The sequence below is a fragment of the Aotus nancymaae genome, unplaced genomic scaffold, assembly GCF_030222135.1.
Source record: "Aotus nancymaae isolate 86718 unplaced genomic scaffold, 86718_ANA_hifiasm-v0.15.2.pri h1tg000036l, whole genome shotgun sequence".
Classification (NCBI taxonomy): Eukaryota; Metazoa; Chordata; class Mammalia; order Primates; family Aotidae; genus Aotus; species Aotus nancymaae.
In genome coordinates this window covers 17,422,843-17,448,644 of record NW_026988450.1, presented here as the reverse complement: position 1 = coordinate 17,448,644, position 25,802 = coordinate 17,422,843, and the positions used below count along the sequence as shown (strand labels likewise).

General features: G+C 40.0%; 1 protein-coding gene across 1 annotated transcript in view; it reads right to left on the bottom strand.

The window, feature by feature from the left end:
* MCMDC2 (minichromosome maintenance domain containing 2) overlaps window positions 1-25,802 on the bottom strand; it is a 47,057-nt gene that overhangs the window by 2,420 nt on the left and 18,835 nt on the right. Inside the window, exons 10-13 of the mRNA XM_012463685.2 lie at window positions 20,905-21,071; window positions 19,998-20,177; window positions 15,904-16,046; window positions 9,393-9,502 (exon numbers count right to left, since the gene is read on the bottom strand). Coding sequence (XP_012319108.2) covers window positions 9,393-9,502; window positions 15,904-16,046; window positions 19,998-20,177; window positions 20,905-21,071 — 600 coding nt within the window. The remainder of the gene's footprint in view (window positions 1-9,392; window positions 9,503-15,903; window positions 16,047-19,997; window positions 20,178-20,904; window positions 21,072-25,802) is intronic.

Below are 25,802 nucleotides of genomic sequence, written 5' to 3'. Positions count from 1 at the left end.
AGCAGTTTCAATTTGGAAGATGAAAAAGTTCTGGAGATGAACAGTGGTGACAGTTGCACAACAGTGAATATGAATGTACTTAACACTACAGAACTGAACATTTTAAAATGGTTAAAATAAGTAGATTTTATGTATATTTTACTTCAATTTAAAAATTGACCATGAGGAGTTAAGCTCTTCTCTTTTATTCATTAATTCATTGAACAAATACTTAAATGTGACAGGCCAAGCATACAGTTGCTAGCCAAACAGTGACTACCGTCCTAGAGCCTTTTTTTTGTTATTTGTCTTTTTTGGAGACAGAGTTTCGCTCTTGTTACCCAGGGTGGAGTGCAATGGTGCGATCTCGGCTCACCGCAACCTCCGCCTCCTGGGTTCAGGCAATTATCCTGCCTCAGCCTCCTGAGTAGCTGGGATTACAGGCACGCGCCACCATGCCCAGCTAATTTTTTGTATTTTTAGTAGAGACGGGTTTCACCATGTTGACCAGGATGGTCTCGATCTCTTGACCTCGTGATCCACCCGCCTCGGCCTCCCAAAGTGCTAGGATTACAGGCGTGAGCCACCGTGCCCAGCCCCCTTCCTAGAGCCTCTTAAGAAGAGCTTCAGACTTCTGACTGCTCCCTTTCCTACCTAACCTTCTCTGAAAGCTTACTGTCCCTTAAGAACACTGCTTTCCTTGTGCCTCTCCAAAATGAAGCTATTTTTTCCCAAACATCCCTCATACATAGTGTCACAAGACACAGTCAGAGCCTAGCTTGTAGCCCCTCTGTTACTTGCAGACCATTCTTTCCCCTGCTTCTCTTTCGGTTAAAAATCCTTTCTCCTTTGATGCTTAGTGGCACCTGGTTTTACCATCCTTCTCCTATAGCCAACCAGCAGCTCTCAGCACTTGGCTCACAATCTTCCTTTCTTCCCTAATACCTGACATAAAGCGATTTTCATATGAATGACCCATTTAACTCCCTTGAGATGTCTCCCACCTTTCTCTTCCACCTCAGCCATACATCCCACAGTTATAGGAAACTAATATTACAAGAAACTTACTTCAAAACCTTGAGTTCCCACTCACTTCAAAACCACAACCCACTCCCCTACACTACCTCCTATGCTTCCAGCTCACTTGCTCAAATGTTGCAGGTCTACTTCAGAGACCTCCAATCTGCTTCCTCCAATTCACTTCCTTCCTTAACCAGCTTAAGAGTCCCTCCCTTGCCAGTCCCCCCACTCCTTTGCCCCTCAGCACCACTCTGCCACACTCACCTATCAAAACCTCAACTCTGCACGAACCCAACCATTCACCTTGTGCTGGCATGAAGGCTGCTAGGCAAAAAAATCACACAACTGGCATTTCTTTTCCCTTTAAGTGAATCACAGTACCTTTAAACAATCCCTGCCTGCCTGGCATTTGTTTCCCTCAGACACTTCTAGCCCCCACAATGACTATTATATTCCATTATTTTCTCCTCAAACCTTTCATTTTCAGCTGATGACATTGAGTAAAGTGTATGGCCAAACGTACAAACTTACCTGGTTCTGTATCCATTTTCTTCCCATCTGTAAAATGAAAAAGTGACTCATCTATCAGAGGCTAAACATACACCCTGGATCCTATCCCCTCTCACCTTTTTTGCACTTCACACATTGATCTTCCTCTCTTTCTATAGTATTATTAGTTTATTCTTTACTGCACATCATATGATGTAATACCTTCTATCTTAAAAAAAAAAAAAAGTTCCTTCCTGAACCACACATCCTCCTCCAGCTTTCTCTCTTTTTTTCTCATCTTCATAGTTTGTCTATGTGTGCTGTCTCCATAGCCTCATCTCCATTCCCATGCCACTGAAATAGCTCTGATGATGGCTACCTACAACCTTTAGGTTACCAAATTGAATCTCACTCAGACTCTCAGTAGCATGTGATTCAGTTGATCACTCTTCTCCTTTCTAGAAACATGCTCCTTTCTTAGAAAGAAAATCACACAACACTTGATTTTCTTTCTACACTCTAGCTGCTGCTTCTAAGCCTCCTTTGTTAGTTCCTCCTCCACAACCCGTTTATAAATATTGGAATCTTCAAGGGCAGTCCTGGAGTTCTCATTAGTCTCTATCTAGGTGATTTCATCCATTCCCTGGCTTTGAGTACCATCTCTATGCTGGTGATTCCTAAGTTACATTCCTAGGTTAAAACTTTTCTCTAAGCTCCAGATTATTTTATCTCTCTGTTGATATATCTGTAGGAATCTCCTTTTTTGTATAAAAAAGATATAGATATATCTTTTTTTTGTTGTTTTTTGAGACAGAGTCTCAAAAATCTCCAGTCACCCAGGCTGGAGTACGCGGTCTCGGCTCACTGCAACCCCACCTCCTGGGTTCAAGGATCAAGATATATATGTAATTTTTTTTAAAGGAGATATCCTACAGATATATATATTTGTTTTGTTTTGAGGCAATCTTATCACCTAGGCTGGAGTGCACGAACTTGGCTCACTGCAACCTCCACCTCCCAGGTTCAAGCAATTCTCCTGCCTCAGCCTCCCAAGTAGCTGGGATTACAGACACATGCCACAATGCCCAGCTAATTTTTGTATTTTTAGTAGAGACAGGGTTCGCCAAGTTGGCCAGGCTGGTCTTGAACTTCTGACCTCATGATCTGCCCACCTAAGTCTCCCAAAGTACTGGGATTACAGACGTGAGCCACCACGCCCAACCATTTTTGTTTTAAATTAAGACAGGGTCTTGCTGTGTTGCCCAGGCTTGTTTCAAACTCCTAGGCTCAAGCAATCCTTTCACTTTGGCCTCACAAAAGTGCTGGGATTACAGGTGTGAGCCACTGTGCTCAGCCTATAGGATATCTCAAAGTTATATCTATAATTTGACTTTTCTCTCAGCTCTTTTTCTTTCTTTCTCCTCAATCTTGGTAAATGGCATGATTATCCACCCAGTTGCTCAAGGCAAAAACATGGGAGTTTTCCTTAATTACTCCCTCTCCTTCCCCTACCCCCAACTCTTAAATCTAGTTCATGAGTACAACCTGTTGGTTTTTGCATCTAATGTGTATCTCTAATTCACTAATTTCTCTCCACTTCTACTGACTCTACCTAGTTGAGTCTCTCATTATCAACTACCTGAACTACAACAACTGGTTTCCCACTTTCTGCTGTTAACCCCTTCCAACCCATTCTCCATACCAACTCCAGATAAGGTATATAAAAAATATAATTGATCACATTAGTTCTCTGTTCCTCATTGCACTTGGATTACAATCCCAATTTTCTACCATGATCTGTCTGTTCTTACTTTCCTCTCTAAGTTCAACTACTCTGCTTACTCTGCTTACTATGTTTTAGCCACCCTGGCCCTCTTTCAGTATTTTGAAAACACCTGCATATGTGGTTTCCCTCTAACTTGACTTCTCATTCTTTAGCTATCTGCTTAAATAAATATCATTTCCTTAGAGAGGTCTCCCTAAAATCCAAAGTAAGTCCCTTCCATTGTTCTTTCTCATAACATCCTGTCGATTTTCTTCATAGCATCTATCTCAATTTGTATTATATATTAATTAGCATCTTTTTTTTTTTTTGAGAGAGGGTCTCACCCTGTTGCCCAGGCTAAAGTGCAGTGGCATGATCATAGCTCACTGCAGCCTTGACCTCCTGGGCTCAAGTCATCCTCCCACCTCAGCTTCCTGAGTAGCTGGGACTACAGGTATGCACCACCACACTCAGCTATTTAAAAAAAAATTTTTTTTTTATAGATCGGGGGTCTCACCATGTTGCCCAAGCTGATCTTGAACTCCTGGGCTCACCTGATCCTCCCACCTTGGCCTCCCAAAGTTCTGGGATTACAGGTATGATCCACAATGCCCGTCCATGTGTTTGCTTTTTTTTTTTCTTTTTGTTTTGAGACAGAGTCTTTCTCTTGTCACCCAGGCTGGAGTGCAGTGGCATGATCTCGGCTCACTGCAACCTCCACCTACCAGGTTCAAGCAATTCTCCTGCCTCAGCCTCCCGAGTAGTTGGGACTATAAGCACCCACCACCACACCTGGCTAATTTTTGTATTTTTAGTAGAGATGGGTTTCACCATTTAGTCAGGCTGGTCTTGACCTCCTGACCTCAAGTGATCTGCTGCCTTGGCCTCCCAAAGTTCTGGGATTACAGGTGTGAGCTACCATGCCCAGCCCATGTGTTCACTTTTTTTTTTTTTGGAGACGAAATTTCACTCTTGTTACCCAGGCTGGAGTGCAATGGCACGATCTCGGCTCACCACAACCTCCGCCTCCTGGGTTCAGGCAATTCTCCTGCCTCAGCCTCCTGAGTAGCTGGGATTACAGGCATGCGCCACCATGCCCAGCTAATTTTTTGTATTTTTAGTAGAGACGGGGTTTCACTATGTTGACCAGGATGGTCTCGATCTCTTGACCTCGTGATCCACACGCCTCGGCCTCCCAAAGTGCTAGGATTACAGGCATGAGCCACCGCGCCCGGCCAGTGTTCACTTTTTAATGTCTGTTCTCTCAGTAGGTAAGTTCTACCAAGGTAGAGTCTGTAACTGTTTTTTTCACTACTATGTAACTAATACCTAGCACCTAGCTATCATCCAATAAATATTTATTGACTCACAGATTGGAAAAAAGATCATGAATATTTAATTGAAATAGTGATAATTATGAGGCATACTATAAGAACATATAACAGTATAATTTTAATATATCAATTCTCAAATTATAATTAACTTCAAATTACCTTTACACTTTTACTTTAATATATATCTCAGAGATATTGCGGGTTCAATTCCAGATCACCACAAAAAAGTGAGTATCACAATAAAGCAAGTCACATTAATTGTTTCCCAATGTACATAAAAGTTATATTTATGGCCAGGTGTGGTGGCTCATGCCGGTAATCCTAGCATTTTGGAATGCCAAGGTGGGCAGGTCATGAAGTCAAGAGATCGATACCATCCTGCCCAACATATGGTGAAACCCTGTCTCTACTAAACATACAAAAATTAGCTGGGCATGGTGGCATGCACCTGTAGTCCCAGCTACTTAAGAGGCTGAGGCTTGAACCCAGAAGGTGGACTTTGCAGTGAACCAAGACTGTGCCACTGCATCTCCAGCCTGGGTGATGAAGGGAGACTGTCTCAAAAAAAAAAAAAAAAAAAAAAAAAATTCAGCCATATTCTATCATAGGAGTCCTTAATATAATCATACTATAATTCTTCAATTCAAAGACATACATTTTCACCTTATGACTGTACTCCAGTGGTATCTTAACAATTGATGGCATGGCATAGTAAAACTGGTAGAATTACATAAAATAATGTGTCTTATATTTAATGAAATGTAGTCTTTTTTTTTTTTTTTTTTTAAATAGAGACAGGGTTTCACCATGTTGGCCAGGATGGTCTCGAACTACTGACCTCAGGTGATCCACCCGCCTCAGCCTCCCAAAGTGCTGGGATTACAGGCATGAGCCACTGAGCCTGGCCCGAAATGTAGTCTTAAACACAGAATAGGAGAAGCATGTACAGATAGAGCAAATTGATCATCTTTGATAAACCTGACAAAAACAAGCAATGGAGGAAGGATTCCCTATTTAATAAATGGTGCTGGAAAAACTGGCTAGCCATATGCAGAAAACAGAAACTAGATCCCTTCCTTACATCTTATGCAAAAATTAACTCAAGATGGATTAAAGACTTAAATGGAAAACCTAAAACCATAAAATCTCAGAAGAACACCTAGGCAATACTATTCAGTATATAGGCACGGGCAAAGACATCATGACTAAAATACCAAAAGCAATTGCAGTGAAAGCCAAAATTGACAAACGGGATCTAATTAAATGAAAGAGCTTCTGTACAGCAAAGAAACTATTATCAGGTGAATAGGCAACCTACAGAATGGGAGAAAATTTTTGCAATCTATCTATCTGACAAAGGACTAATATCCAGAATCTATAAGGAACTTAAACAAATTTACAAGAACAAAAAATCCCATTAAAAAGTGAGCAAAGGATATGAACAGACACTTCTCAAAAGAAGACATTATGCAGCCAACTAACATATGAAAAAAAGTTCATCATCACTGGTCATTAGTGAAATGCAAATCAAAACCACGAAGAGATACCATCTCTCACCAGTTAGAATGGTGATCATTAAAAAGTCAAGAAACAACAGATGCTGGCAAGGCTATGGAGAAGTAGGAACACTTTTACACTGTTGGTGGGCATGTAAATTAGTTCAACCATTGTGGAAGACAGTGTGGCAATTCCTCAAGGATCTAGAAATAGAAACAACATTTGACCCAGCAATCCCATTACTGGGTAAATACCCAAAGGATTTTAAATCATTCTACTATAAAGACACATGCACACATATGTTTATTGCAGCCCTATTTACAATAGCAAAGACTTGGAACCAACTCAAATGCCCATCAATGATAGACTGGATAAAGAAAATGTAGCACATATACACCATTGAATACTATGCAGCCATGAAAAAGAATGAGTGTATGTCCTTTGTGGGGACATGGATGAAGCTGAAAACCATCATTCTCAGCCAACTAACACAGGAACATAAAACCAAACACCACATGTTTTCACTCATAAGTGGTAGCTGAACAATGAGAACATGGACACAGGGAGGCAAACATCACACTCCAGAGCCTGTCAGGGTGTGGGGGGCACAGGGAAAGAGGGCACTAAGACAAATACCATGAGGGGCTTAAAACCTAGATGACAGGTTGATGGGTGCAGCACACTGCCATGATACATGTATAACTATGTAACAAACCTGCACATTCTGCACATGTATCCCAAAACTTAAAATAAGATTAAAAAAAAAAAAAATAGGCCAGGTGCGGTGGCTCACACTGCAATCCCAGCACTTTGGGAGGCTGAGGCGGACAGATCACCTGAGATCGGGAGTTCGAGACCAGCCTGACCAACATGGAGAAACCCTGGCTGTACTAAAAATACAAAATTAGCCCAGCGTGGTGGTGCATGCCTGTGATCTCAGCTACCTGGGAGGCTGAGGCAGGAGAATCGCTTGAACCTGGGTGGTGGGGGTTTTGGTGAGCTGAGATAGCACCATTGCACTCCAGCCTGGAAAACTAGAGCAAAACTCTGTCTCAATAATAATAATAACAACATTTTAAAAAGAAATGCTAATTTTTAAAAAAGGCCAGGTGTGGTGGCTCATGCCTGTAATCCCAGCATTTTGGGAGGCCGAGGAGGGCGGATCACGAGGTCAGGAGTTACAGCCAGCCTGGGCAACATGGTGAAACCCCTTTTCTATAAAAAAAAAATACAAAAAATTAGCTGGGTGTGGTGGCAGATGCCTGTAATCCCAGCTATTCGGGAGGCTGAGGTGGGAGAATTGCTTGCACCCAGGAGGCAGGGGTTGCAGTGAGCTGAGATTGTGCCACTACACTCACGCCTGGGCGAGAGAGTGAGACTCTGTCTCAAAAAAAAAGAAAAGAAAAGAAATAATAAAACAAATTGAAATGGAAAACATGATCCTAGGAAAAAATGTATAAGGCATACATATATATACATTTGTATATAATTTAGGAATTTACAAGCCTCTATACCAAGCATCTATGGATCCTAGGTTAAGAATGCTTGACATTACAGAACAAAGACAATTACAGAAAAAATTATAGAACTTTAGACAATTATAGAACAAAGTTCTAATGTTCTAATGGATCTTTGCAAACAGGTATTACAATATAAATGTAATTTAAAGCAAATGTAATCACCAACACATACATATAGAAAAGCTAGTGTCGGCCGGGCGCGGTGGCTCACACCTGTAATCCCAGCACTTTGGGAGGCCGAGGTGGGTGGATCACGAGGTCAAGAGATCGAGACCATCCTGGTCAACATGGTGAAACCCCGTCTCTACTAAAAATACAAAAAATTAGCTGGGCACGGTGGCGCGTGCCTGTAATCCCAGCTACTCAGGAGGCTGAGGCAGGAGAATTGCCTGAACCCAGGAGGTGGAGGTTGCGGTGAGCCGAGATCGCGCCATTGCACTCCAGCCTGGGTAACAAGAGCGAAACTCCGTCTCAAAAAAAAAAAAAAAAAGAAAAAGAAAAAAAAGAAAAGCTAGTGTTAATACATTCTTTAAGTCCCAGGTTTGGAACCAAGGTTTGGTTTGAAGAATGGTATTGCTAATCAAAATTAATGTCTCAGCCGGGCGCGATGGCTAATACCTGTAATACCAGCACTTTGGGAGGCTGAGGCAGGGGGATCACAAGGTCAGGAGATCAAGACCAGCCTGGCCAACATGGTGAAACCCCGTCACTACTAAAAATACAAAAAAATTAGCTGGGCATGGTGGTGGGCACCTGTAGTCCCAGCTACTTAGGAGGCTGAGGCAGGAGAATTACTTGAACCCAGGAGGCAGAGATTGCAGTGAGCCGAGATCACACCACTGCACTACAGCCTGGGCGACAGTGTGAGATGCTGTCTCAAAAAAAAAAAAAAAAAAAAAAATTAATGTCTCATCTAATTCAACTAAGAAGTTTGGGAGAATAACTCTCCTTACCCTTACCTTTCATATGTTTATTAGCAAAAGCATAACAAGTGCCATTCATTTCAAAAAATCAAATGCTATAGACATAGTATTAAAACTAGCAATTCAGTGAAGGTGTTGATACAAGATGATCAGATTTCCTTCCTTCCTTCCTTCCTACCTTCCTTCCTTCCTTTTTTTTTTTTGACAGAGTCTCACTCTGTTGCCCAGGATGGAGTGCGGTGGTATGATCTCAGCTCACTGCAACCTCTGCCTCCCAGGTTCAAGCTATTCTCCTGCCTCAGCCTCATGAGTAGCTGGGACTACAGGCACAGGCCACCACACCCGGGTAATTTTTGTATTTTTAGTAGAGATGGGTTTTCACCATGTTGGCCAGATTGGTCTTGATCTCCTGACCTTGTGATCCGCCCATCTTGGCCTCCCAAAGTGCTGAGATTACAGGCATGAGGCACTGCGCCTGGCCAATGATCAGATTTTCTTTTGCTATCTTGCCTAACTCCACTGTGGGGGATTGTTTAATACCTAAATGTTGCATGTTATTTTAAAAGGAAAATAAATAAAAATCATTTTATGTGTTGTATTAAGTACTTTTTCCCCCAAAATTCTTTAAGCAATGCAAAAGGTCAAATATGGCAACAATCATGCATAACAAGGAATTTAATATCAGATGATGACACTATCCAGAAACAGTTAATAAATGTCCAAATTAAAACAGGCCTTACCTGGTAGAGATTTATTATTCTTTAAAATAATATTTTAAAAATATATGTAACATTTTAATTTAACTAAGAATATTTAAGTTTAAATAAAGTTATTTGTGGTGATCATTAATAATTTAATCCATTACCATATTTCAATGTGAGGGATGTTTCAAATAGTAAGGCTGCAATCAGCACATCTTCTTTACGCACTTCGTTCCTTAAGTTCAGTCGTGCATGGGCTTCAGATAGGGAAACGCTGAAAAAGAAAATAGTTGCCAATCAAAATATGTTGATATTATTAAAATAATGTATATTTTGGCAGGAACAAACCAAGACATATGTAAACCCTAGCCACACCTAAAGCATATTCTTACTTAAAAAAAAAAATTTTGTTCCTTTTCAAAGCACTTTTATTCTTACCAACTTAGACTGTTCCAGAACAAGCCAGTATCCTGACTTATTATCAAAGAGTTGGTTTCCCAACATCATCCTGATACCAAAACCCGGCAGAGACACAACTAAAAAAGAAACCTTCAGGCCAATATCCATGATGAACCTCGATGCAAAAATCTTCAATGAATTACTAGCAAACTGAATGCAACAGCACATCAAAAAGCTTATCCATCATGATCGAGTAGACTTCATCCTGGGGATGCAAGGCTGGTTCAACACATGCAAACCTATAAACGTAATCCATCACATAAACAGAACCAAAGACAAAAACCCCATGATTATCTCAATAAATGCAGAGAAGGCCTTCAACAAAATTCAAAAGCCCTTTGTGCTAAAAACTCTCAATAAACTAGGTATCTCAAAATAATAAAAGCAATTTATGACAAATCCACAGCAAATAGCATACTGAATGGGCAAAAACTAGAAGCATTCCCTTTGAAAATTGGCACTAGACAAGGGTGCCCTCTCTCACCCTTCCTATTCAACATAGTATTGGAAGTTCTAGCCAGAGAAATCAGGCAAGAAAACGAAATAAAGGATATTCAATTAGGAAAAGAGGAAGTCAAATTGTCTCTATTTACAGATGTCTCTATTTGCAGATGATTGTATATTTAGAAGACCCCATCATCTCAGCCCAAAATCTCCTTTAGATGATAAGCAACTTCAGCAAAGTCTCAGGATACAAAATCAATGTGCAAAAATCACAAGCATTCCTATGCACCAATAACAGACAAATGGAGAGCCAAATCATGAGTGAACTCCCATTCACGATTGCTACAAAGAGAATAAAATACCTAGGAATACAACTAACAAAGGATATAAAGGACCTCTTCAAAGAGAACTACAAACCACTACTCAAGGAAATAAGAGAGGACACAAACAGATGGAAAAGCATTCCATGCTCATGGTTAGGAAGAATCGATATCGTGAAAATGGCCATACTGCCCAAAGTAATTTATAGATTCAATGCTATCCCCATCAAGCTGCCATTGACCTTCTTCACAGAACTGGAAAAAAACACCTTAAACTTCATATGGAACCAAAAGAGAGACTGCACAGCCAACACAATCCTAAACAAAAAGAACAAAGTTGGAGGCATCATGCTACCTGACTTCAAACTATACTACAAGGCTACAGTAATCAAAACAGCATGGTACTGGTACCAAAACAGAGATACAGACCAATGGAACAGAACAGAGGCCTCGGAAGTAATGCCGCATATCTATAACCATCTGATCTTTGACAAACCTGACAAAAACAAGCAATGGGGAAAGGATTCCCTGTTTAATAAATGGTGTTGGGAAAACTGGCTAGCCACATGCAGAAAGCCAAAACTGGACCCCTTCCTTTCACCTTATACAAAAATTAACTCCAGATGGATTAAAGATTTAAACATAAGACCTAACACCATAAAAACCCTAGAAGAAAACCTAGGCAATACCATTCAGGTATATAGGCATAGGCAAGGACTTCATGACTAAAACACCAAAAGCAATGACAACAAAAGCCAAAATAGACAAATGGGATCTAGTTAAACTTAAGAGCTTCTGCACAGCAAAAGAAACAATCATTAGAGTGAACTGGCAACCAACAGAATGGGAAAAAATTTTTTGCAAGCTACCTGTCTGACAAAGGACTAATATCCAGAATCTACAAAGAACTAAAACAAATTTACAAGAAAAAACAAGCAACTCCATCAAAAAGTGGGCAAAGGATATGAACAGACACTTTTCAAAGGAAGGCATTTATGTAGGCCACAAATATATGAAAAAAACTCATCATCACTGGTCATTAGAGAAATGCAAATCAAAACCACATTGAGATATCATCTCACACCAGTTAGAATGGCGATCATTAAAAAATCTGGAGATAACAGATGCTGGAGAGGATGTGGAGAAATAGGAACATTTCTACACTGTTGGTGGGAGTGTAAATTAGTACAACCATTGTGGAAGACAGTGTGGCTATTCCTCAAGGATCTAGAAATAGAAATACCATTTGACCCAGCAATCCCATTACTGGGTAAATACCCAAAGGATTATAAATCATTCTATTATACAGACACATGCACACGTATGTTCACTGAGGCCCTGTTTACAATAGCAAAGACCTGGAACCAACCCAAATGCCCATCAGTGATAGACTGGATAAATAAAATATGGCGCATATGCACCATGGAATAATGTGCAGCCATAAAAAAGGATGAGTTCATGTCCTCTGCAGGGACATGAATAAATCTGGAAACCATCATTCTCAGCAAACTGACACAAGAACAGAAAACCAAACACCACATGTTCTCACTCATAAGATGGTGTTGAACAATGAGAACACATGGGTACAGGGAGGGGAACATCACACACTGGAGTCTGTTGGGGGTTGGGGAGCTAGGGGAGGGATAGTTGGGGGTGGGGAGGTTTGGGGAGGGATAACATTAGGAGAAATACCTAATGTAGGTGACAGGGGGATGGAGGCAGCAAACCACCATGGCATGTATATACCTATGTAACAATCCTGTAAGATCTGCATGTGTACCCCACAACTTAAAGTATAATATTAATAATAATAAAAGAGTTGGTTTTCATCCTGGCATTCATTTATCATTCCACACTCCCCTCCCCAAGTTTTGTTAAGATAAATACACAGTTGGGAAAATGAATCTAACTAAATATCTTTTACAGACAAATCCTTGACTTTTGCTTTTAGTCCCTCATTTATCTAAAATCTTCATACATTTGCAAGATTTTTGTTTGCAATTTCAGCATTGGAAGGGATCTTAGAATTCAAAGTTCAAACTTTCATCAGAAAACTAAATTTCCTCTACAATATCCTGGGCTATTCATTTTCCCATCTCTTTTGGACTTCTCCTAGCATTCATGGCTTCATGAGGCAATCCATTCCTTTATTTTTAAGTTTTCAACCAGCTTCCATTACCTGAAAGATCTCCTTTAAGCAAATGTGATGTACCTGAATGATTGCTGAACTTGAGAATCAGAAAACCTAGGCTGAGTCTCTGGAATTTACTAGCTGTATGACTTTGCATAAATCATTTAATGTATAAGATTTTTTGAAACTCAGCTATAAAAGGGAGATAAGTAAGGGCATTTGAAAGTTTTGCAACTAACTATAACTAACTATAACCAAGATTCTATCAATCTAAGCTGAAATTAGTTTCACTGCAATTTCTACCCACAGGTCTCTTGTTCTGTTTTCTGAGACCTCTTAATATGATGCTCTTCAGATATTCAAAGATAACTTTTCTATTGCCCCAGGTTTTCTTTCCTCCAAGGTAAATATTTCTAATTCCTTTCCTATGTTATGAGACATAATTTTCAGCTCCTCACCATGCTGGCTACTCTCCTCATGACCTCATGTCGTACAGTATGACAGGGGATTTGACTACCACAGTAGAGGTGAGACATAACTAGCATTTTGTTGCTCGTGATATATATTCTATTAATATGACCCCAACTCTCAGTATTTTTAATAGCCATATTACATTATTTACTCTTATTAAACATAAAAATAATGAAATACCAAATCCTTTTCATATCTTTTCATATTAAGCCACATTACCATTTTCTCATCAATTCACGCTGATACTAGGGAGTCTGGGCATCTAACAGAGAGCTTTACATTTATCCTGTTAACCTTCTTCTTGTTAGATTAAGATCACAATTCAAGCTTATGAAGTTCTTTTCAATATTGCTCATTTATAAATGTAATTATCATGTCTTTGCTATCCTCATCCAAGATCCTTCTAAAAATGTTAACCGGGACAGAATATGTATAGAGCCTTTCAGAGACAAAGAAGAAAGTATTGTTCAGCTCCACTTCTCTAGAAAAGCAAAGATGCTTGTGATTAGGTATCTGTCTGTAGAAATGGGAGAAAAATTCAAGGTTTATGACTCTTCTAGCTAGGGGTTCATTTACTCTGCTATTTCACAAACCATGTTTAGTATTTCTTCAATGTGAAAAAGTAGAGTTATCATATTAAAATTAACTATTTTTGAATCAATATACTCATATGTAAACTGAGTTACAAATATAAAACATATTTTTTACTACAGAGAAAATAATATTATGAGAAAATAGAACTTTTAAAGCAAATAGTGGCCAGGAGCGGTGGCACACACCTGTAATCTCAGCACTTTGGGAGGCTGAGGCAGATGGATCACCTGAGGTCAGGAGTTCGCAACTAGGTTAACTAACATGGTGAAACCCCATCTTTACTAAATACAAAAAAATGAGCCAAGCATGGTGGCACACGCCTGTAATCTGATCTACTTGGGAGGCTGAGACAGGAGAATCACTTGTACCTGGGAGGCAGAGGTTGCAGTGAGCCAACATTGCGCCATTGCACTCCAGCCTGGGCAACAAGAGTGAAACTCCATCTCATAATAACAATAACATAATAAATAAAGCAAACAGTTTAATTTGATCTGAGTATTTTAAATATTACTTCGGAAAACAGAAAGCAACATATAATTCTGTTTACCATTTTAAAACATTTATCAAAGAGTTGACTTCTACTTGGCTTATCTTTAGCATTTTTCAGCTCTGTGAAGATAAATATACAGTTGGGAAAATTAACTAGACATATCTAAATCTTACAGACTTAACTTGACATTTTCTGCCAGTTCTTCATCTGTCTTATTTTATATTGCAGTTTTAACAAAATATTTATTTATTTAATAAATTATTTTACTCCTGGTTCTACTTCATAATTATTTTGAGACTACACTTTAATACTATATCAAATAAAGTAATATTCTATCAATAGGGGACTGTTTAAATTATAATACAGCTACATCACAACACAGTGAAGCTGCGATGCAGCTACTTTTTTTTTAGACAGTCTTGCTCTGTCACCCAGGTTGGAGTGCAGTGGTGCAATCTTGGCTCACTACAACCTCTGCCTCCTGGGTTCAAGCAATTCTCCTGCCTCAGCCTCACAAGTAGCTGGGACTACAGGCATGTGCCATAACGCCAAGCTAATTTATTTTTTATTTTTTTAGTAGAGACGGGGTTTCACCATGTTGACCAGGCTGGGCTCAAACTTCTGACCTCAAGTGATCTCCCCGCCTTGGCCTCCCAAAGTGCTGGGATTACAGGCGTGAGCCACCGAGCCCGGGTTTTGTTTTTGTTTTTTTAATTGAGAGGGGGTCTCACTCTGTCGCCCAGGCCAGAGTAAAGTGGCATATCTGCAACTTCCACCTCATGGACTCAAGTGATCCTTCCACCTCAACTTCCTGAGTAGCTGGGACTACAGGCACCTGCCACCAAGACAGCTTATTTTTTGTATTTTGTGTAGAGATAGAGTTTCACCACGTTGCCCAGGCTGCCCTGTTTTGTTTTGTTTTGTTTTTGTTTTTTAATAGAGATGAGGTTTCACTATGTTGCCCTGGCTGGTCTTGAATTCTTGCACTCAAGTGATCTTCCCACCTCAGCCTCTCAAACTGCTAGGATTACAGGTGTGACCCACTGCACCCAGCCCTCAGGCTGGTCTTGAACTGAGCTCAAGCCACCCGCCTGCCTCAGCCTCCTAAAGTGCTGGGGTTACAGGCATGAGCCACTGTGCCTGGCCACACTTTTAGAAACAAGGATTTGTATTTGAAATCAGTGCATTTTTCTCACACACATCTCCTACGTGGCATCCAATAAAAATTAATTTAGTAAAAAAATCGTTAGAGATTAAAATGATGAAATGTGATATAACAAAAGAAATTGTGAAGCCTTTTTTTTTTTTTTTTTTTTTTTTTTTGAGACAAGAGTCTCACTCTGTCGCCAGGCTCCAGGCTGGAGTGCAGTGGCACAATCTCGGCTCACTGCAACCTCTGCCTCCCGGGTTCAAGCAATTCTCCTGCCTCAGCCTCCCGAGTAGCTGGGACTACAGGAGTGCGACCACCACGCCCAGCTAATTTTTATATTTTTAGTAGAGACGGGGTTTCACCATGTTGGCCAGGATGGTCTCGATCTCTTGACCTTGTGATCCACCAGCCTCTGCCTCCCAAAATGCTGGGATTACAGGCTTGAGCCACTGCGCCCGGCCAGTGAAGCCTTTAGTCCTTTTGGAACAAGGTCATTTATAAACCAACCAACTAGCAATCAAGCAGAGAAACAAGTGAAATAGATAAATTAGTAATTTAATTAAACATATCATTTGAAAGTCAATGCTGACTTTAAAATCTTGAATTAAATACCTACAGATATTTTAATGCAGATGCTGACAGTTTTGATCCACATATAGAGTCAGTTCTGATTCTGCGACTTGCTAGATAATAGCCATGAATCATTCTTTCTGCTTCCAAGCTGAATTCTACATTCAAATTCTTTGCAAAAGCCAGTAGCTAAAAAGAGTGAAAAATCCAAGATAATCAAACTTTATTATGGAATCCCTATAACAAAAATCAAAAGTATACTGCCACTTTATTTTTAAAAGTTTGCATATTTTATTACATAAAAAAGAGTAAATGTCTGGGGCCATCCTGAAGTCATCGAACACTTTAAACCACAATGTTTTACCTGTAAAGGATTTTAAAGTTTACCCAGAATAATTTCCTCCCTCTCAGTGCAGAAATGTTCTGTGTAATATGTTTGAATGACTTTACAAGGTCTTTGCTCCCAGTGAAAGGCTCACCTCCCTCAGAAGCTCATTTGCATTTGAATAGCTTTAATTCTCTGACAGTTTATTTCCTTAAAACTTTCTCTCATTTGCCTAGAGCTACTTCTCCTCCTTACTTCCCTTCCTTCCTTTTATAAAACACATAACACGTGGTATGAGGGAAAACATTGTGTCAACTTTGAAGGTGGGCTTTAGTGATTGAGTAAGATCTGGGTAGAGAATAATTCTACAACACAATGATTATCACTGGTTTTTCTAGTTTTGTGCTTTTTTTTTCTTTCAGAGTCAGTGATTCCTAGTTCCCAAAGTCCTTCTCTGTGACATAATTTCCAGATTTTTTACTATCCTAGTTATTTTCTACTTTTTCAGTTCAGACAACCACAGGAAAAATTAACTATAATAAGGTTGCTATGTTTTTTTCTGACACTATCTACCTGGAGAAAGGTTGCTATTAACTATAAAATTTATATTATTTATTTTTTTAATTTTTTTGAGATGGAATCTTGCTCTGTCGCCCAGGCTGGAGTGCAGTGGCACGATCTCAGCTCACTGCAACCTCCACCTCCTGGGTTCAAGCCATTTTCCTGCCTCAGCCTCCTGAGTATCTGGGACTACATGTGTGCGCCACCATGACCAGCTAATTTTTTTTCTTTTCTTTTTGTATTTTTATTAGAAACAGGGTTTCACCATGTTGGCCAGGCCGGTCTTGAACTCCTGACCTCAGGTTATCCACTCGCCTCAGCCTCCCAGAGTGCTGGGATTACAGGCATGAGCCACCATGCCTGGCCTAAAATTTGCATTTTAAATATAACTTTTAAAAAAGCATATAGACATTTCCTATATTGGACATGTCTTGGATTGGATATATCCTGGCTTCTTTATTTTCTTTATTCTCCACAACTCTCTCCAGGCTTTCAGAACTGGATAATAATAGTATCTGGCCAGGCATGGTGGCTCACGCCTGTAATCCCAGCACTTTGGGAGGCTGAGGCAGGCAGATCATGAGGTCAGGAGTTCGAGACCAGCCTGGCCAACATGATGAAACCCCGTCTCTACTAAAAATACAAAGAATTAGACAAGTGTGGTGGTATGTGCATATAATCCCAGCTACTCAGAAGGCTAAGGCAGGAGAATCACTTGAACCCAGGAGGCAGAGCCAAGATGGCGCCATTGCACTCCAGCCTGGGCAACAGAGCAAGACTCTGTCTTGAGAAAAAAAATACTGTTAATAGTATCAATAACCCTCTCTAAGTTCTCTCTAAGGTGGCATGATGATGAGCCACCAATATACTCCTTCAGGAAAGGACCTGTTTCCCAGCTACTGAGAGTGCTGTCAGCTCCTTTAGGGATTACCTCAGGACAGTCCACATCACATGAGTGATTGAGGCAGAAGTGGGGGAGGACATTATAAAGTCTGGAGGTATTAACAGAAAAGCTTTCCCCAATAAACACTGGCACACTAAACTCCATCTCAGTCTGTGTTCTGGAGAGCTCAGGCTGCTACAAATTCCATCCACTCTGATTTGTGTGACATTTATCTTCCAGAGAAACCATTTTTACTATTTCACTTTTTACTATTTTTACAGTTCACTCTACAACTGTGCTCTGTAGTCTGACAAACCAACTATAAAATCTTCTGCTGGTGCAAGACTTATTGTAAATATGTAAAAACAAAAACAAAAACAAAAACAAAAACAAGAAAACTTTGACTCCAAAATACAATTTCTGCTTTTTCCATGTATACTAATTTCTACTTTTATGTCTTTGCTCCTACTATTAATTCTACTTGGAACACCCATCCTTTGTGCATCTAAATTTTACCCTTTCTTACAGCCCAACTAATGTCCAGCCTCCTCCATGAAGTTTTCCCAGCTTCTGCATTCTACATTGATATCTTCCTTTCTGAATTCCTAAAATACCTTAGAGTCAGCACCACTTAGCTTAGCACTTAAATTTTTCCTTAATTATTTTATGTATCTTGTTTTTATCTCAATTAAATGATAAACTAAAGTGAAAGTTTATATTTCTGTGAGAATACAAAAGAATAGAAATAGGCTCATATATGTGAAGTATTCAGTTAATACCTGAATAATTAATAATTCTAGATTGTTTTGGCTTGTTTCTCAGGAAAATAAATGGGCAAAATTTCTCAGGGTTATTAGCTTGTCTATATTTAGTACCCTAATTCCTACAGACTACTTATTCCCATACAATAAAAACCAAAACCAAAACCTTATTATATTATAAATATTATTCTTTTTTCTATTCTATGTGAACAAACAATGCTCAGAATTCATTTTTTAAGTCAATGTCACTTTTCAACCTTTTACTCATGCAATATGCTTACAAGGAGGTAGATATTAAAAAAAAATTAATGACTCATAGACCTCCACTTTCTGATACCCCTGCCTTTTATCCATCATACCCAGACATGTGAACTCTACTGTGGACAGATTATTTTGAGTAGTCAAAAAGGTTTCGGTTGTAAATATGTGAGGAACTTTAATAGCTATGAGAATTATTACTAAATTTACATCACCTACTCTCAGGTTCTCTGAACATGTCATATATGTTTTGATGTCAGTGAATTATGCTACATATCCCCTAAAGTCAGGACTCAAAGGCATTCATCTAAGGAAAATCCCTTTGAATAGACAGTAAAATGTAAATAACTGTATATCTATATAGCCTATTATAATTATTCTCTTTTCTTCTTGATTTTTTTTTTTTTTTTGAGACAGAGTTTTCACTCTGTTGCCCAGGCTGGAGTGTGATGGTGCCATCTTGGCTCACTACAACCTCTGCCTCCCAGGTTCAAGCAATTCTCCTGCCTCAGCCTCCTGAGTATCTGGGATTACAGGAATGCGGCACCACGCCTGACTAATTTTGTATTTTTAGTAGAGGGGGGGTTTCACCATGTTGGCCAGGCTGGTCTGGAACTCCTGACCTCAGATGATCCACCTGCCTCAGCCCCCCAAAGTGCTGGGATTACAGGTGTGAGTTACCACGCCCAGCAGCCTATTATAATTTTCTATAGAAAAATTCTATTTTGATTTTCTTTCATTGAGATTCTTTCAGCTATGCTGATTTGGACAATGGTACAAAGAATAAACTCAAAATTTTAATATTCATTACCTAACATAGTTGTTTGTTTAATCATAGTCCAAAATAATTCTAAATTATTTCTTTCTTTCTTTCTTTTCTTTTTTTTTTTTTTTTTTGCGACAGGGTCTTACTTTATCACCCAGGCAGGAGTGCAGTGGTGCGATCTCGGCTCACTGCAACCTTCACCTCTTGGGTTCAAGCCATTCTCCTGCCTCAGCCTCCTGAGTGGCTGGGGTTACAGGCGCTCACCACCATGCACAGCTAATTTTTGTATTTTCTGGTAGAGACGAGGTTTCACTGTGTTGGCCAGGCTGGTCTCAAACTCCCGGCCTCAAGTGATCTGTCCACCTTGGCCTCTCAAGGTGCTGGGATTATAGGCGTGAGCCACCACATCAGCCTAACCCTAAATAACTTCTATACAATGTCTTTAAAATGTTTAAAAGCTGTAACCAAATTGGAATAAAAGAATTTTCTTTTCTTCAATAAAGAAAATCCAGCGTTGAAAAGGACTTCTATATAAACTGAGAAACATTAGCACAGGCTTCTGGGTAACTGTTTTATGTACCTTTACCTTTTCAAAATCTTCAGTTGTAAACTGTCTAGAAGCCACATAAAGCAGCCCTTCAGGATTAATGGCTTTCTTCAAAGTATGCTGCACAGTAGGAAGAAATGGGTGGCAGGGAGATGACTCATTGCAGTTAATCAATAAAGCAAATGCCTCCACAAGGTTAGCAGGAATCAAACTGCAATCCTACATCAAACCAAAAGGTAACAGGCAAACATTAAACTTTGTAATTTTCACAATTTTGAAATAATTACTTACAAAGTAACTATTATATGTTATTATTATTAAAGTTATTATTTATATTAATTATAATTTAAGGTATTTTTTGAATAATCTGGGAACTTTTTGGTGATTGATTTTTTAAAGCCTCTTTACTGAATATTTTCTTTTTTTTTTTTTTTCAGACAGAGTTGCCCAGGCTGAAGTGCAATGGCATGATCTCGGCTTACTGCAACCTCCACCTCCTGGGTTCAAACGATTCTCTTGCCTCAGCCTCCCGAGTAGCTGAGATTCCAGGTGCCTGCCACCATGACTAGCTAATTTTTGTATTTTTAGTAGAGATGGGGTTTTGCCATATTGGCCAGGCTGGTCTTGAACTTCAGACCTCGTGACCTGCCTGCCTCGACCTCCCAAAGTGCTGGGATTACAAGTGTCAGCCACCGTGCCTAGCCTACTGAGTATTTTCTTATACATTATTCATTAAGGACTTTCCAGCTACCTATTCAAATAGTAATTTCCAGTGAGTAGACATCTGATCTACATGGTTAAAAAAATTACAATTTTTAAACAAGTGGGTCATCATGTAGTTCTGATACCCAATAACATATTAATAACAAAAATATTAAGATGTATTAAAATTTGTGACTAAATTTATTGAACAACATTCTAACAATAAAATATACATATACCTTACCATCTGACCAATTAGAGTGTTGATTTTCTGTGCATTTCTCCTTGAAGATGAATCCATATCAACAAAAGACCAAAAACTGCACTGAACTGGAAAAGTCATCTGTTGATCAATATCCTCCCCAAACTTCTTTCCTGGGATGTACACTGTGATGCTTCTGCTCTCCAGAACTAAGTTAAAAGATATTATCTATTTGTTATTTAAGTTCATTTTGGTCTAAATGTCTACAAATTAATAACATATTCTTATATAGAATTATACTGTCTTGACTTTGAATAGTGAAAGAAAGTAAATTTGATTGTTTTCCAAGACAATGCTCTAAGTTAGAGCATCTGCCATAAAAAGAACAAGGCAAAAATATATATTTGAAGCCTTATATGTCCCATGACTTGATGAGAACCAGGAGTCCAAAGCATGTAGCTAGAATTGTGGCTGGGCACCTGAGTGGACTAGGCAGTGGACTAAGAGATTGGTCATATAATACAGACTTACATGAGAGGCTAAAATTAAATCATGTTCTTTTATGTGGGGAAAAATGATAGAAAGCAGGCCATCCATGTGGGAGTGAGAGAGGAAAAGACAGATAATATGAACTACAATGACTTGGGGAAATGTATCTCAAATTCAGCACATTCAAAAACAAATTAATTGTCCTCCCCTCTCCCACTTAAAACCCAAACAGGCCAGGCATGGTGGCTCATGCCTGTAATCCCAGCATTTTGGGAGGCTGAGGCGGGTGGATCACCTCAGGTCAGGAGATCGAGACCACCCTGGCCAACCTGGTGAAACACCGTCTCTATTAAAATACAAAAAATTAGCAGGTGTGGTGACGTGCACCTTTAGTCCCAGCTACTCAGGAGGCTGAGACAGGGGAATCACTTGAAACCGGGAGGCAGAGGTTGCAGTGAGCTGAGATCGCACCACTCCAGCCTGGTGACAGAGCAAGACTCCATCTCAAAAAAAAAGGAACACTTTGGGAGGCTTACACGGAGGATTGCTTGAGCCCTAGAGTTCTAGACCTGCCTGGGCAACTTGGCAAGACCCTGTTACTACAAAAAATTAGCCAAGCATTGTGGCATGTTACTGTGGTCCAGCTACTTGGGAGGCTGAGGTGAGAGACTTGCTTGAACCTAGGAGTTCAAAGGTGCAGTGAGGTATGATGACACTACTGCACTCCAGCCTGGGCAACAGAGTAAGACCTTGTCTCAAAAAGAAAAAAAAAAAAAAAGAAGAAGAAGAAGGAGAAGGAGAAGAAGGAGGAGGAGAGGGAGAAGGAGAAGATGGAGAAAGAGACCAGGGCAGTCACGAGGACCACATATGATTTGATTTCATTTATAGTCAGCCATCCATGTCTGAAGGGTCTGCATTCAACCAACCACTGATGAAAATATTCAACCAATCAATAAATAAAACAATAATAACAATAAAAAACAACACAGTATAACAATTTGCAAAGTATTTATATTGTATTGACTATTATAAGTAATCTACAGATGATTTAAAGTATATGGGAAGATGTGCATAGATTATATGCAAATACTATGCCATTTTATATGAGGGACTTGAGCATCTGTGGATTTTGGTTCCTGAGAGCCCCTGGGACCAATCCGTGGAGAATACTGAGGGAAGACTAAGTATGCAATGTTCAGAATAGGCAAATATATAGTAACAGATAGCAATTAGTGTTTGCCAGGGACTGTTTGGGAGTAGGTGACAGGAGGCAGGGACTGGGGGTTGACTGCTAATGGGTATGGAGCTTCCTTTTGGGGTGATGAAAATATTCTGAAGTTAGTGGTAATAGTAGCACAACTCTGAATTATTCTAAAAAGCACTTAACTATACACTTTCAGTGGTGAATTGTATGATGTGTGAATCTCAATAAAACTGTTACAAAAAATGTAATCGTAGTAATTGCCATTCTATTTTTTTAGAGACGGGGTCTCACTATGTTGCCCAGGCTGGAGTGCAGTGGCTATTCACAGGCACGATCCTACTATTGATCAGCACAGGAGTTTTGACCTGCTCCATTTCTGACCTGGGCTGGTTCACCCCTCCTTAGGCAACCGGGTGGTCCCCCACTCCCAGGAGGTCACCATATTGATGCCGAACTTAGTGCGGACACCCGATCAGCATAGCACACTACAGCCCAGAACTCCTGGGCTCAAGTGATCCTCCCACCTCAGCCTCCCGAGTAGCTGAGCCACTGCACCTGGTGCTTTTTATTTTTCTATTGTACAATACTCTTATCTTTCTATTGTACAATGCAAATATATGAGCATTTATCTCATTTGTGGACCCACTAGTATTTTGCACATTCATATGTATTTTGTTTTTACCAGAACAGTGGAAATGCTGCACAAAACAATTTTTATTTTACTTCTTGATATGCATACATTTTACTTCTTGATATGCATACATTTCACCAATGCTCTCTACCTTCAGCTTACTGATGAGTGAGGAAGGACTGGAAAGACAAGGAACTATGGATTTGCCCTTTCTTTTTTCTCCTGTCAGCATTTTCAGGGTGAGTGGTTGGCAAATACAGGGAAGCAACCAAGTAAGAAAGAGTATGATAGGACTACTTGGTCATTTGTGTTTCTTAAAAGGCCATTGCCTTCTTTCTGCATTAGAAGCATGTCTAGTTCAAATGAAAAGCATGACCACTTGGGGTTATTAGCACTCCCTCTTACTCAGTTGAAAATGTGTTGTTATGGAAATATAAGTGCACCCATGACACGTGGGAGTCCAGCAACAATCAAAGATAGTACAAATCAAATGTGTTATGAAAGCTTCATAGTGATCACAAATGCTGTATGAAATAGGGCAGGAAGGCACAGTTGAAACAGGCATGCATCTGTCTCCTCTATTCACACTCAAGTGCCAATGACTCACTGGACTTCCTTACAATACAAAGATAAAATTATTAAAACTTTGAAGATGATGACAGCAGAGTTTTAAACCAAATGCCAAGCTCTTGTGGGGAGACAACATACTAGCAGGGACAACTTTATGAGTGTGTAACAAGTGCAATTGTACTGAGGCCCTCCTCCATACTAGCCAGATGTTTGACCATCCTTTGTTGAAAAAAATCTCCTTTTACCACTAACTAGCTTTGGTGCTGTAGTCAAAAATCAATTGACTATAAAATGTGGGTCAATTTCTATACTCTCTGATATGGTTTGGCTGTGTCCCCACCCAAATCTCTTCTTGAATTCCCATGTGTTGTGGGATGGGCCTTGTGGGAGGTAATTGAATAATGGGGGGAAGGTTTTTCCCATGCTGTTCTCATGATAGCAAATAAGTCTTACTAGATCTAATCGTTTTAAAAGGGGGAGTTTCCCTGAACAAGCTTTCTTTTCTTGTCTGCCACCACACGAGACATGCCTTTCACCTTCTGCCATGATTGTGAGACCCCCTCAGCCATGTGGAACTGTGAGTTCAGTAAACCTCTTTCTTTTGTAAATAACCTAGTCTTGGGTATGTCTTTATTGGCAGCATAAAAACAGACTAATACACTCTCATTTTGTTTTTATTGCTTTTTTTGTAGAGATGGGGTCTCAGTGTGTTGCCCAGGATGGTCTGGAACTCCTGGTCTCAAGCAATCCTCTTGCCTCAGCCTCCTAAAGTGCTGGGATTACACATGTGAGCCACTGGGTGCAGCTAATTTCTGCATTCTCTTATAAAGTGAGACAATATGCTATGTGCTCTGAGCGTACTTGTACATTCATGCTGATACGCCAAGAAGGCAAGGCTCTGACTGCTCTTTGCCCAGTCCAAGGCTGTCCATATCCCTGCTAGTTATAAATCTTGCCCAACCAGCATTACTGTAATACAGAGCCAGACAATGACATTATAAGGAAAAAACCCTACAGTCCAATGTCTCTCATGAACATAGATTTTTCAAATCCTCAACAAAAATAATAGCACATCAAATCCAACAATGTAGAAAAAGAATTATACACCATGATCAAGTAAGCTTTATCCCAGGTACGCAAGGCTGGTTCAACGTTCAAAAATCAATTTATGTAATCCATCATATCAACAGGCTAAATAAGAAAAATCATATGATTGATAGTGGCAGAAGGCAGACAGGTTCCTGGACGGATAGGGGCAGGTCCTTGGTGGAACCTTCAGGAGGGAGACAGCCTGAAGCCTGAAAAACAGGCTGCCAGTTCTGAGTGGAGTTCACTACCTGGAGTGAGAACTTCCTTAATGCCTTTTAGCCAATCAGATGGTGCTTTTTCTGCACATGGACCAATCAGCACTTGACAAAACCCCACATCCATTTATGATTTTAAAAACTTCCTCCATTCTTAGCCCATAAAAACTCCAGTCTCCGGCTGGGTGTGGTGGCTCATGCCTGTAATCCCAGCACTTTGGGAGGTCGAGTTGGGCAGATCACAAGGTCAAGAGTTCAAGACCAGCCTCCTGACCAACATGGTGAAACTCCGTCTCTACTAAAAATACAAAAATTAGCTGGGCGTGGTGGTGGGCACCCGTAATCCCAGTTACTTGGGAGGCTGATGCAGAGAATTGCTTGAACCTGGGAAGCAAGGTTGCAGTGAGCTGAGATTGTGCCACTACACTCCAGCCTGGGGAACAGAGTAAGACACTGTCTCAAAAAAAAAAAAAAAAAAAAAAACGACTCAGACACAGGTTGTGACTACCTGCCTGTGGTTAGGAACTACCTACTTCGGGTCTCCTGTCTGCTGAAAGCTGTTCTACCATGCAATAAAACTCTTCTCCACCTTGCTCACACTTCAGTTGTCCACATAAGCTGATTCTTCCTGGACATGGGACAAGAACTTGGGACCTGCTGAACAGCAGGCACAGAAAGGGCTATGACACTTTCCTGTCAGGCTTGCTGAGCTGAGTGGGAGCAAAAAGGGCTGTAACACTTT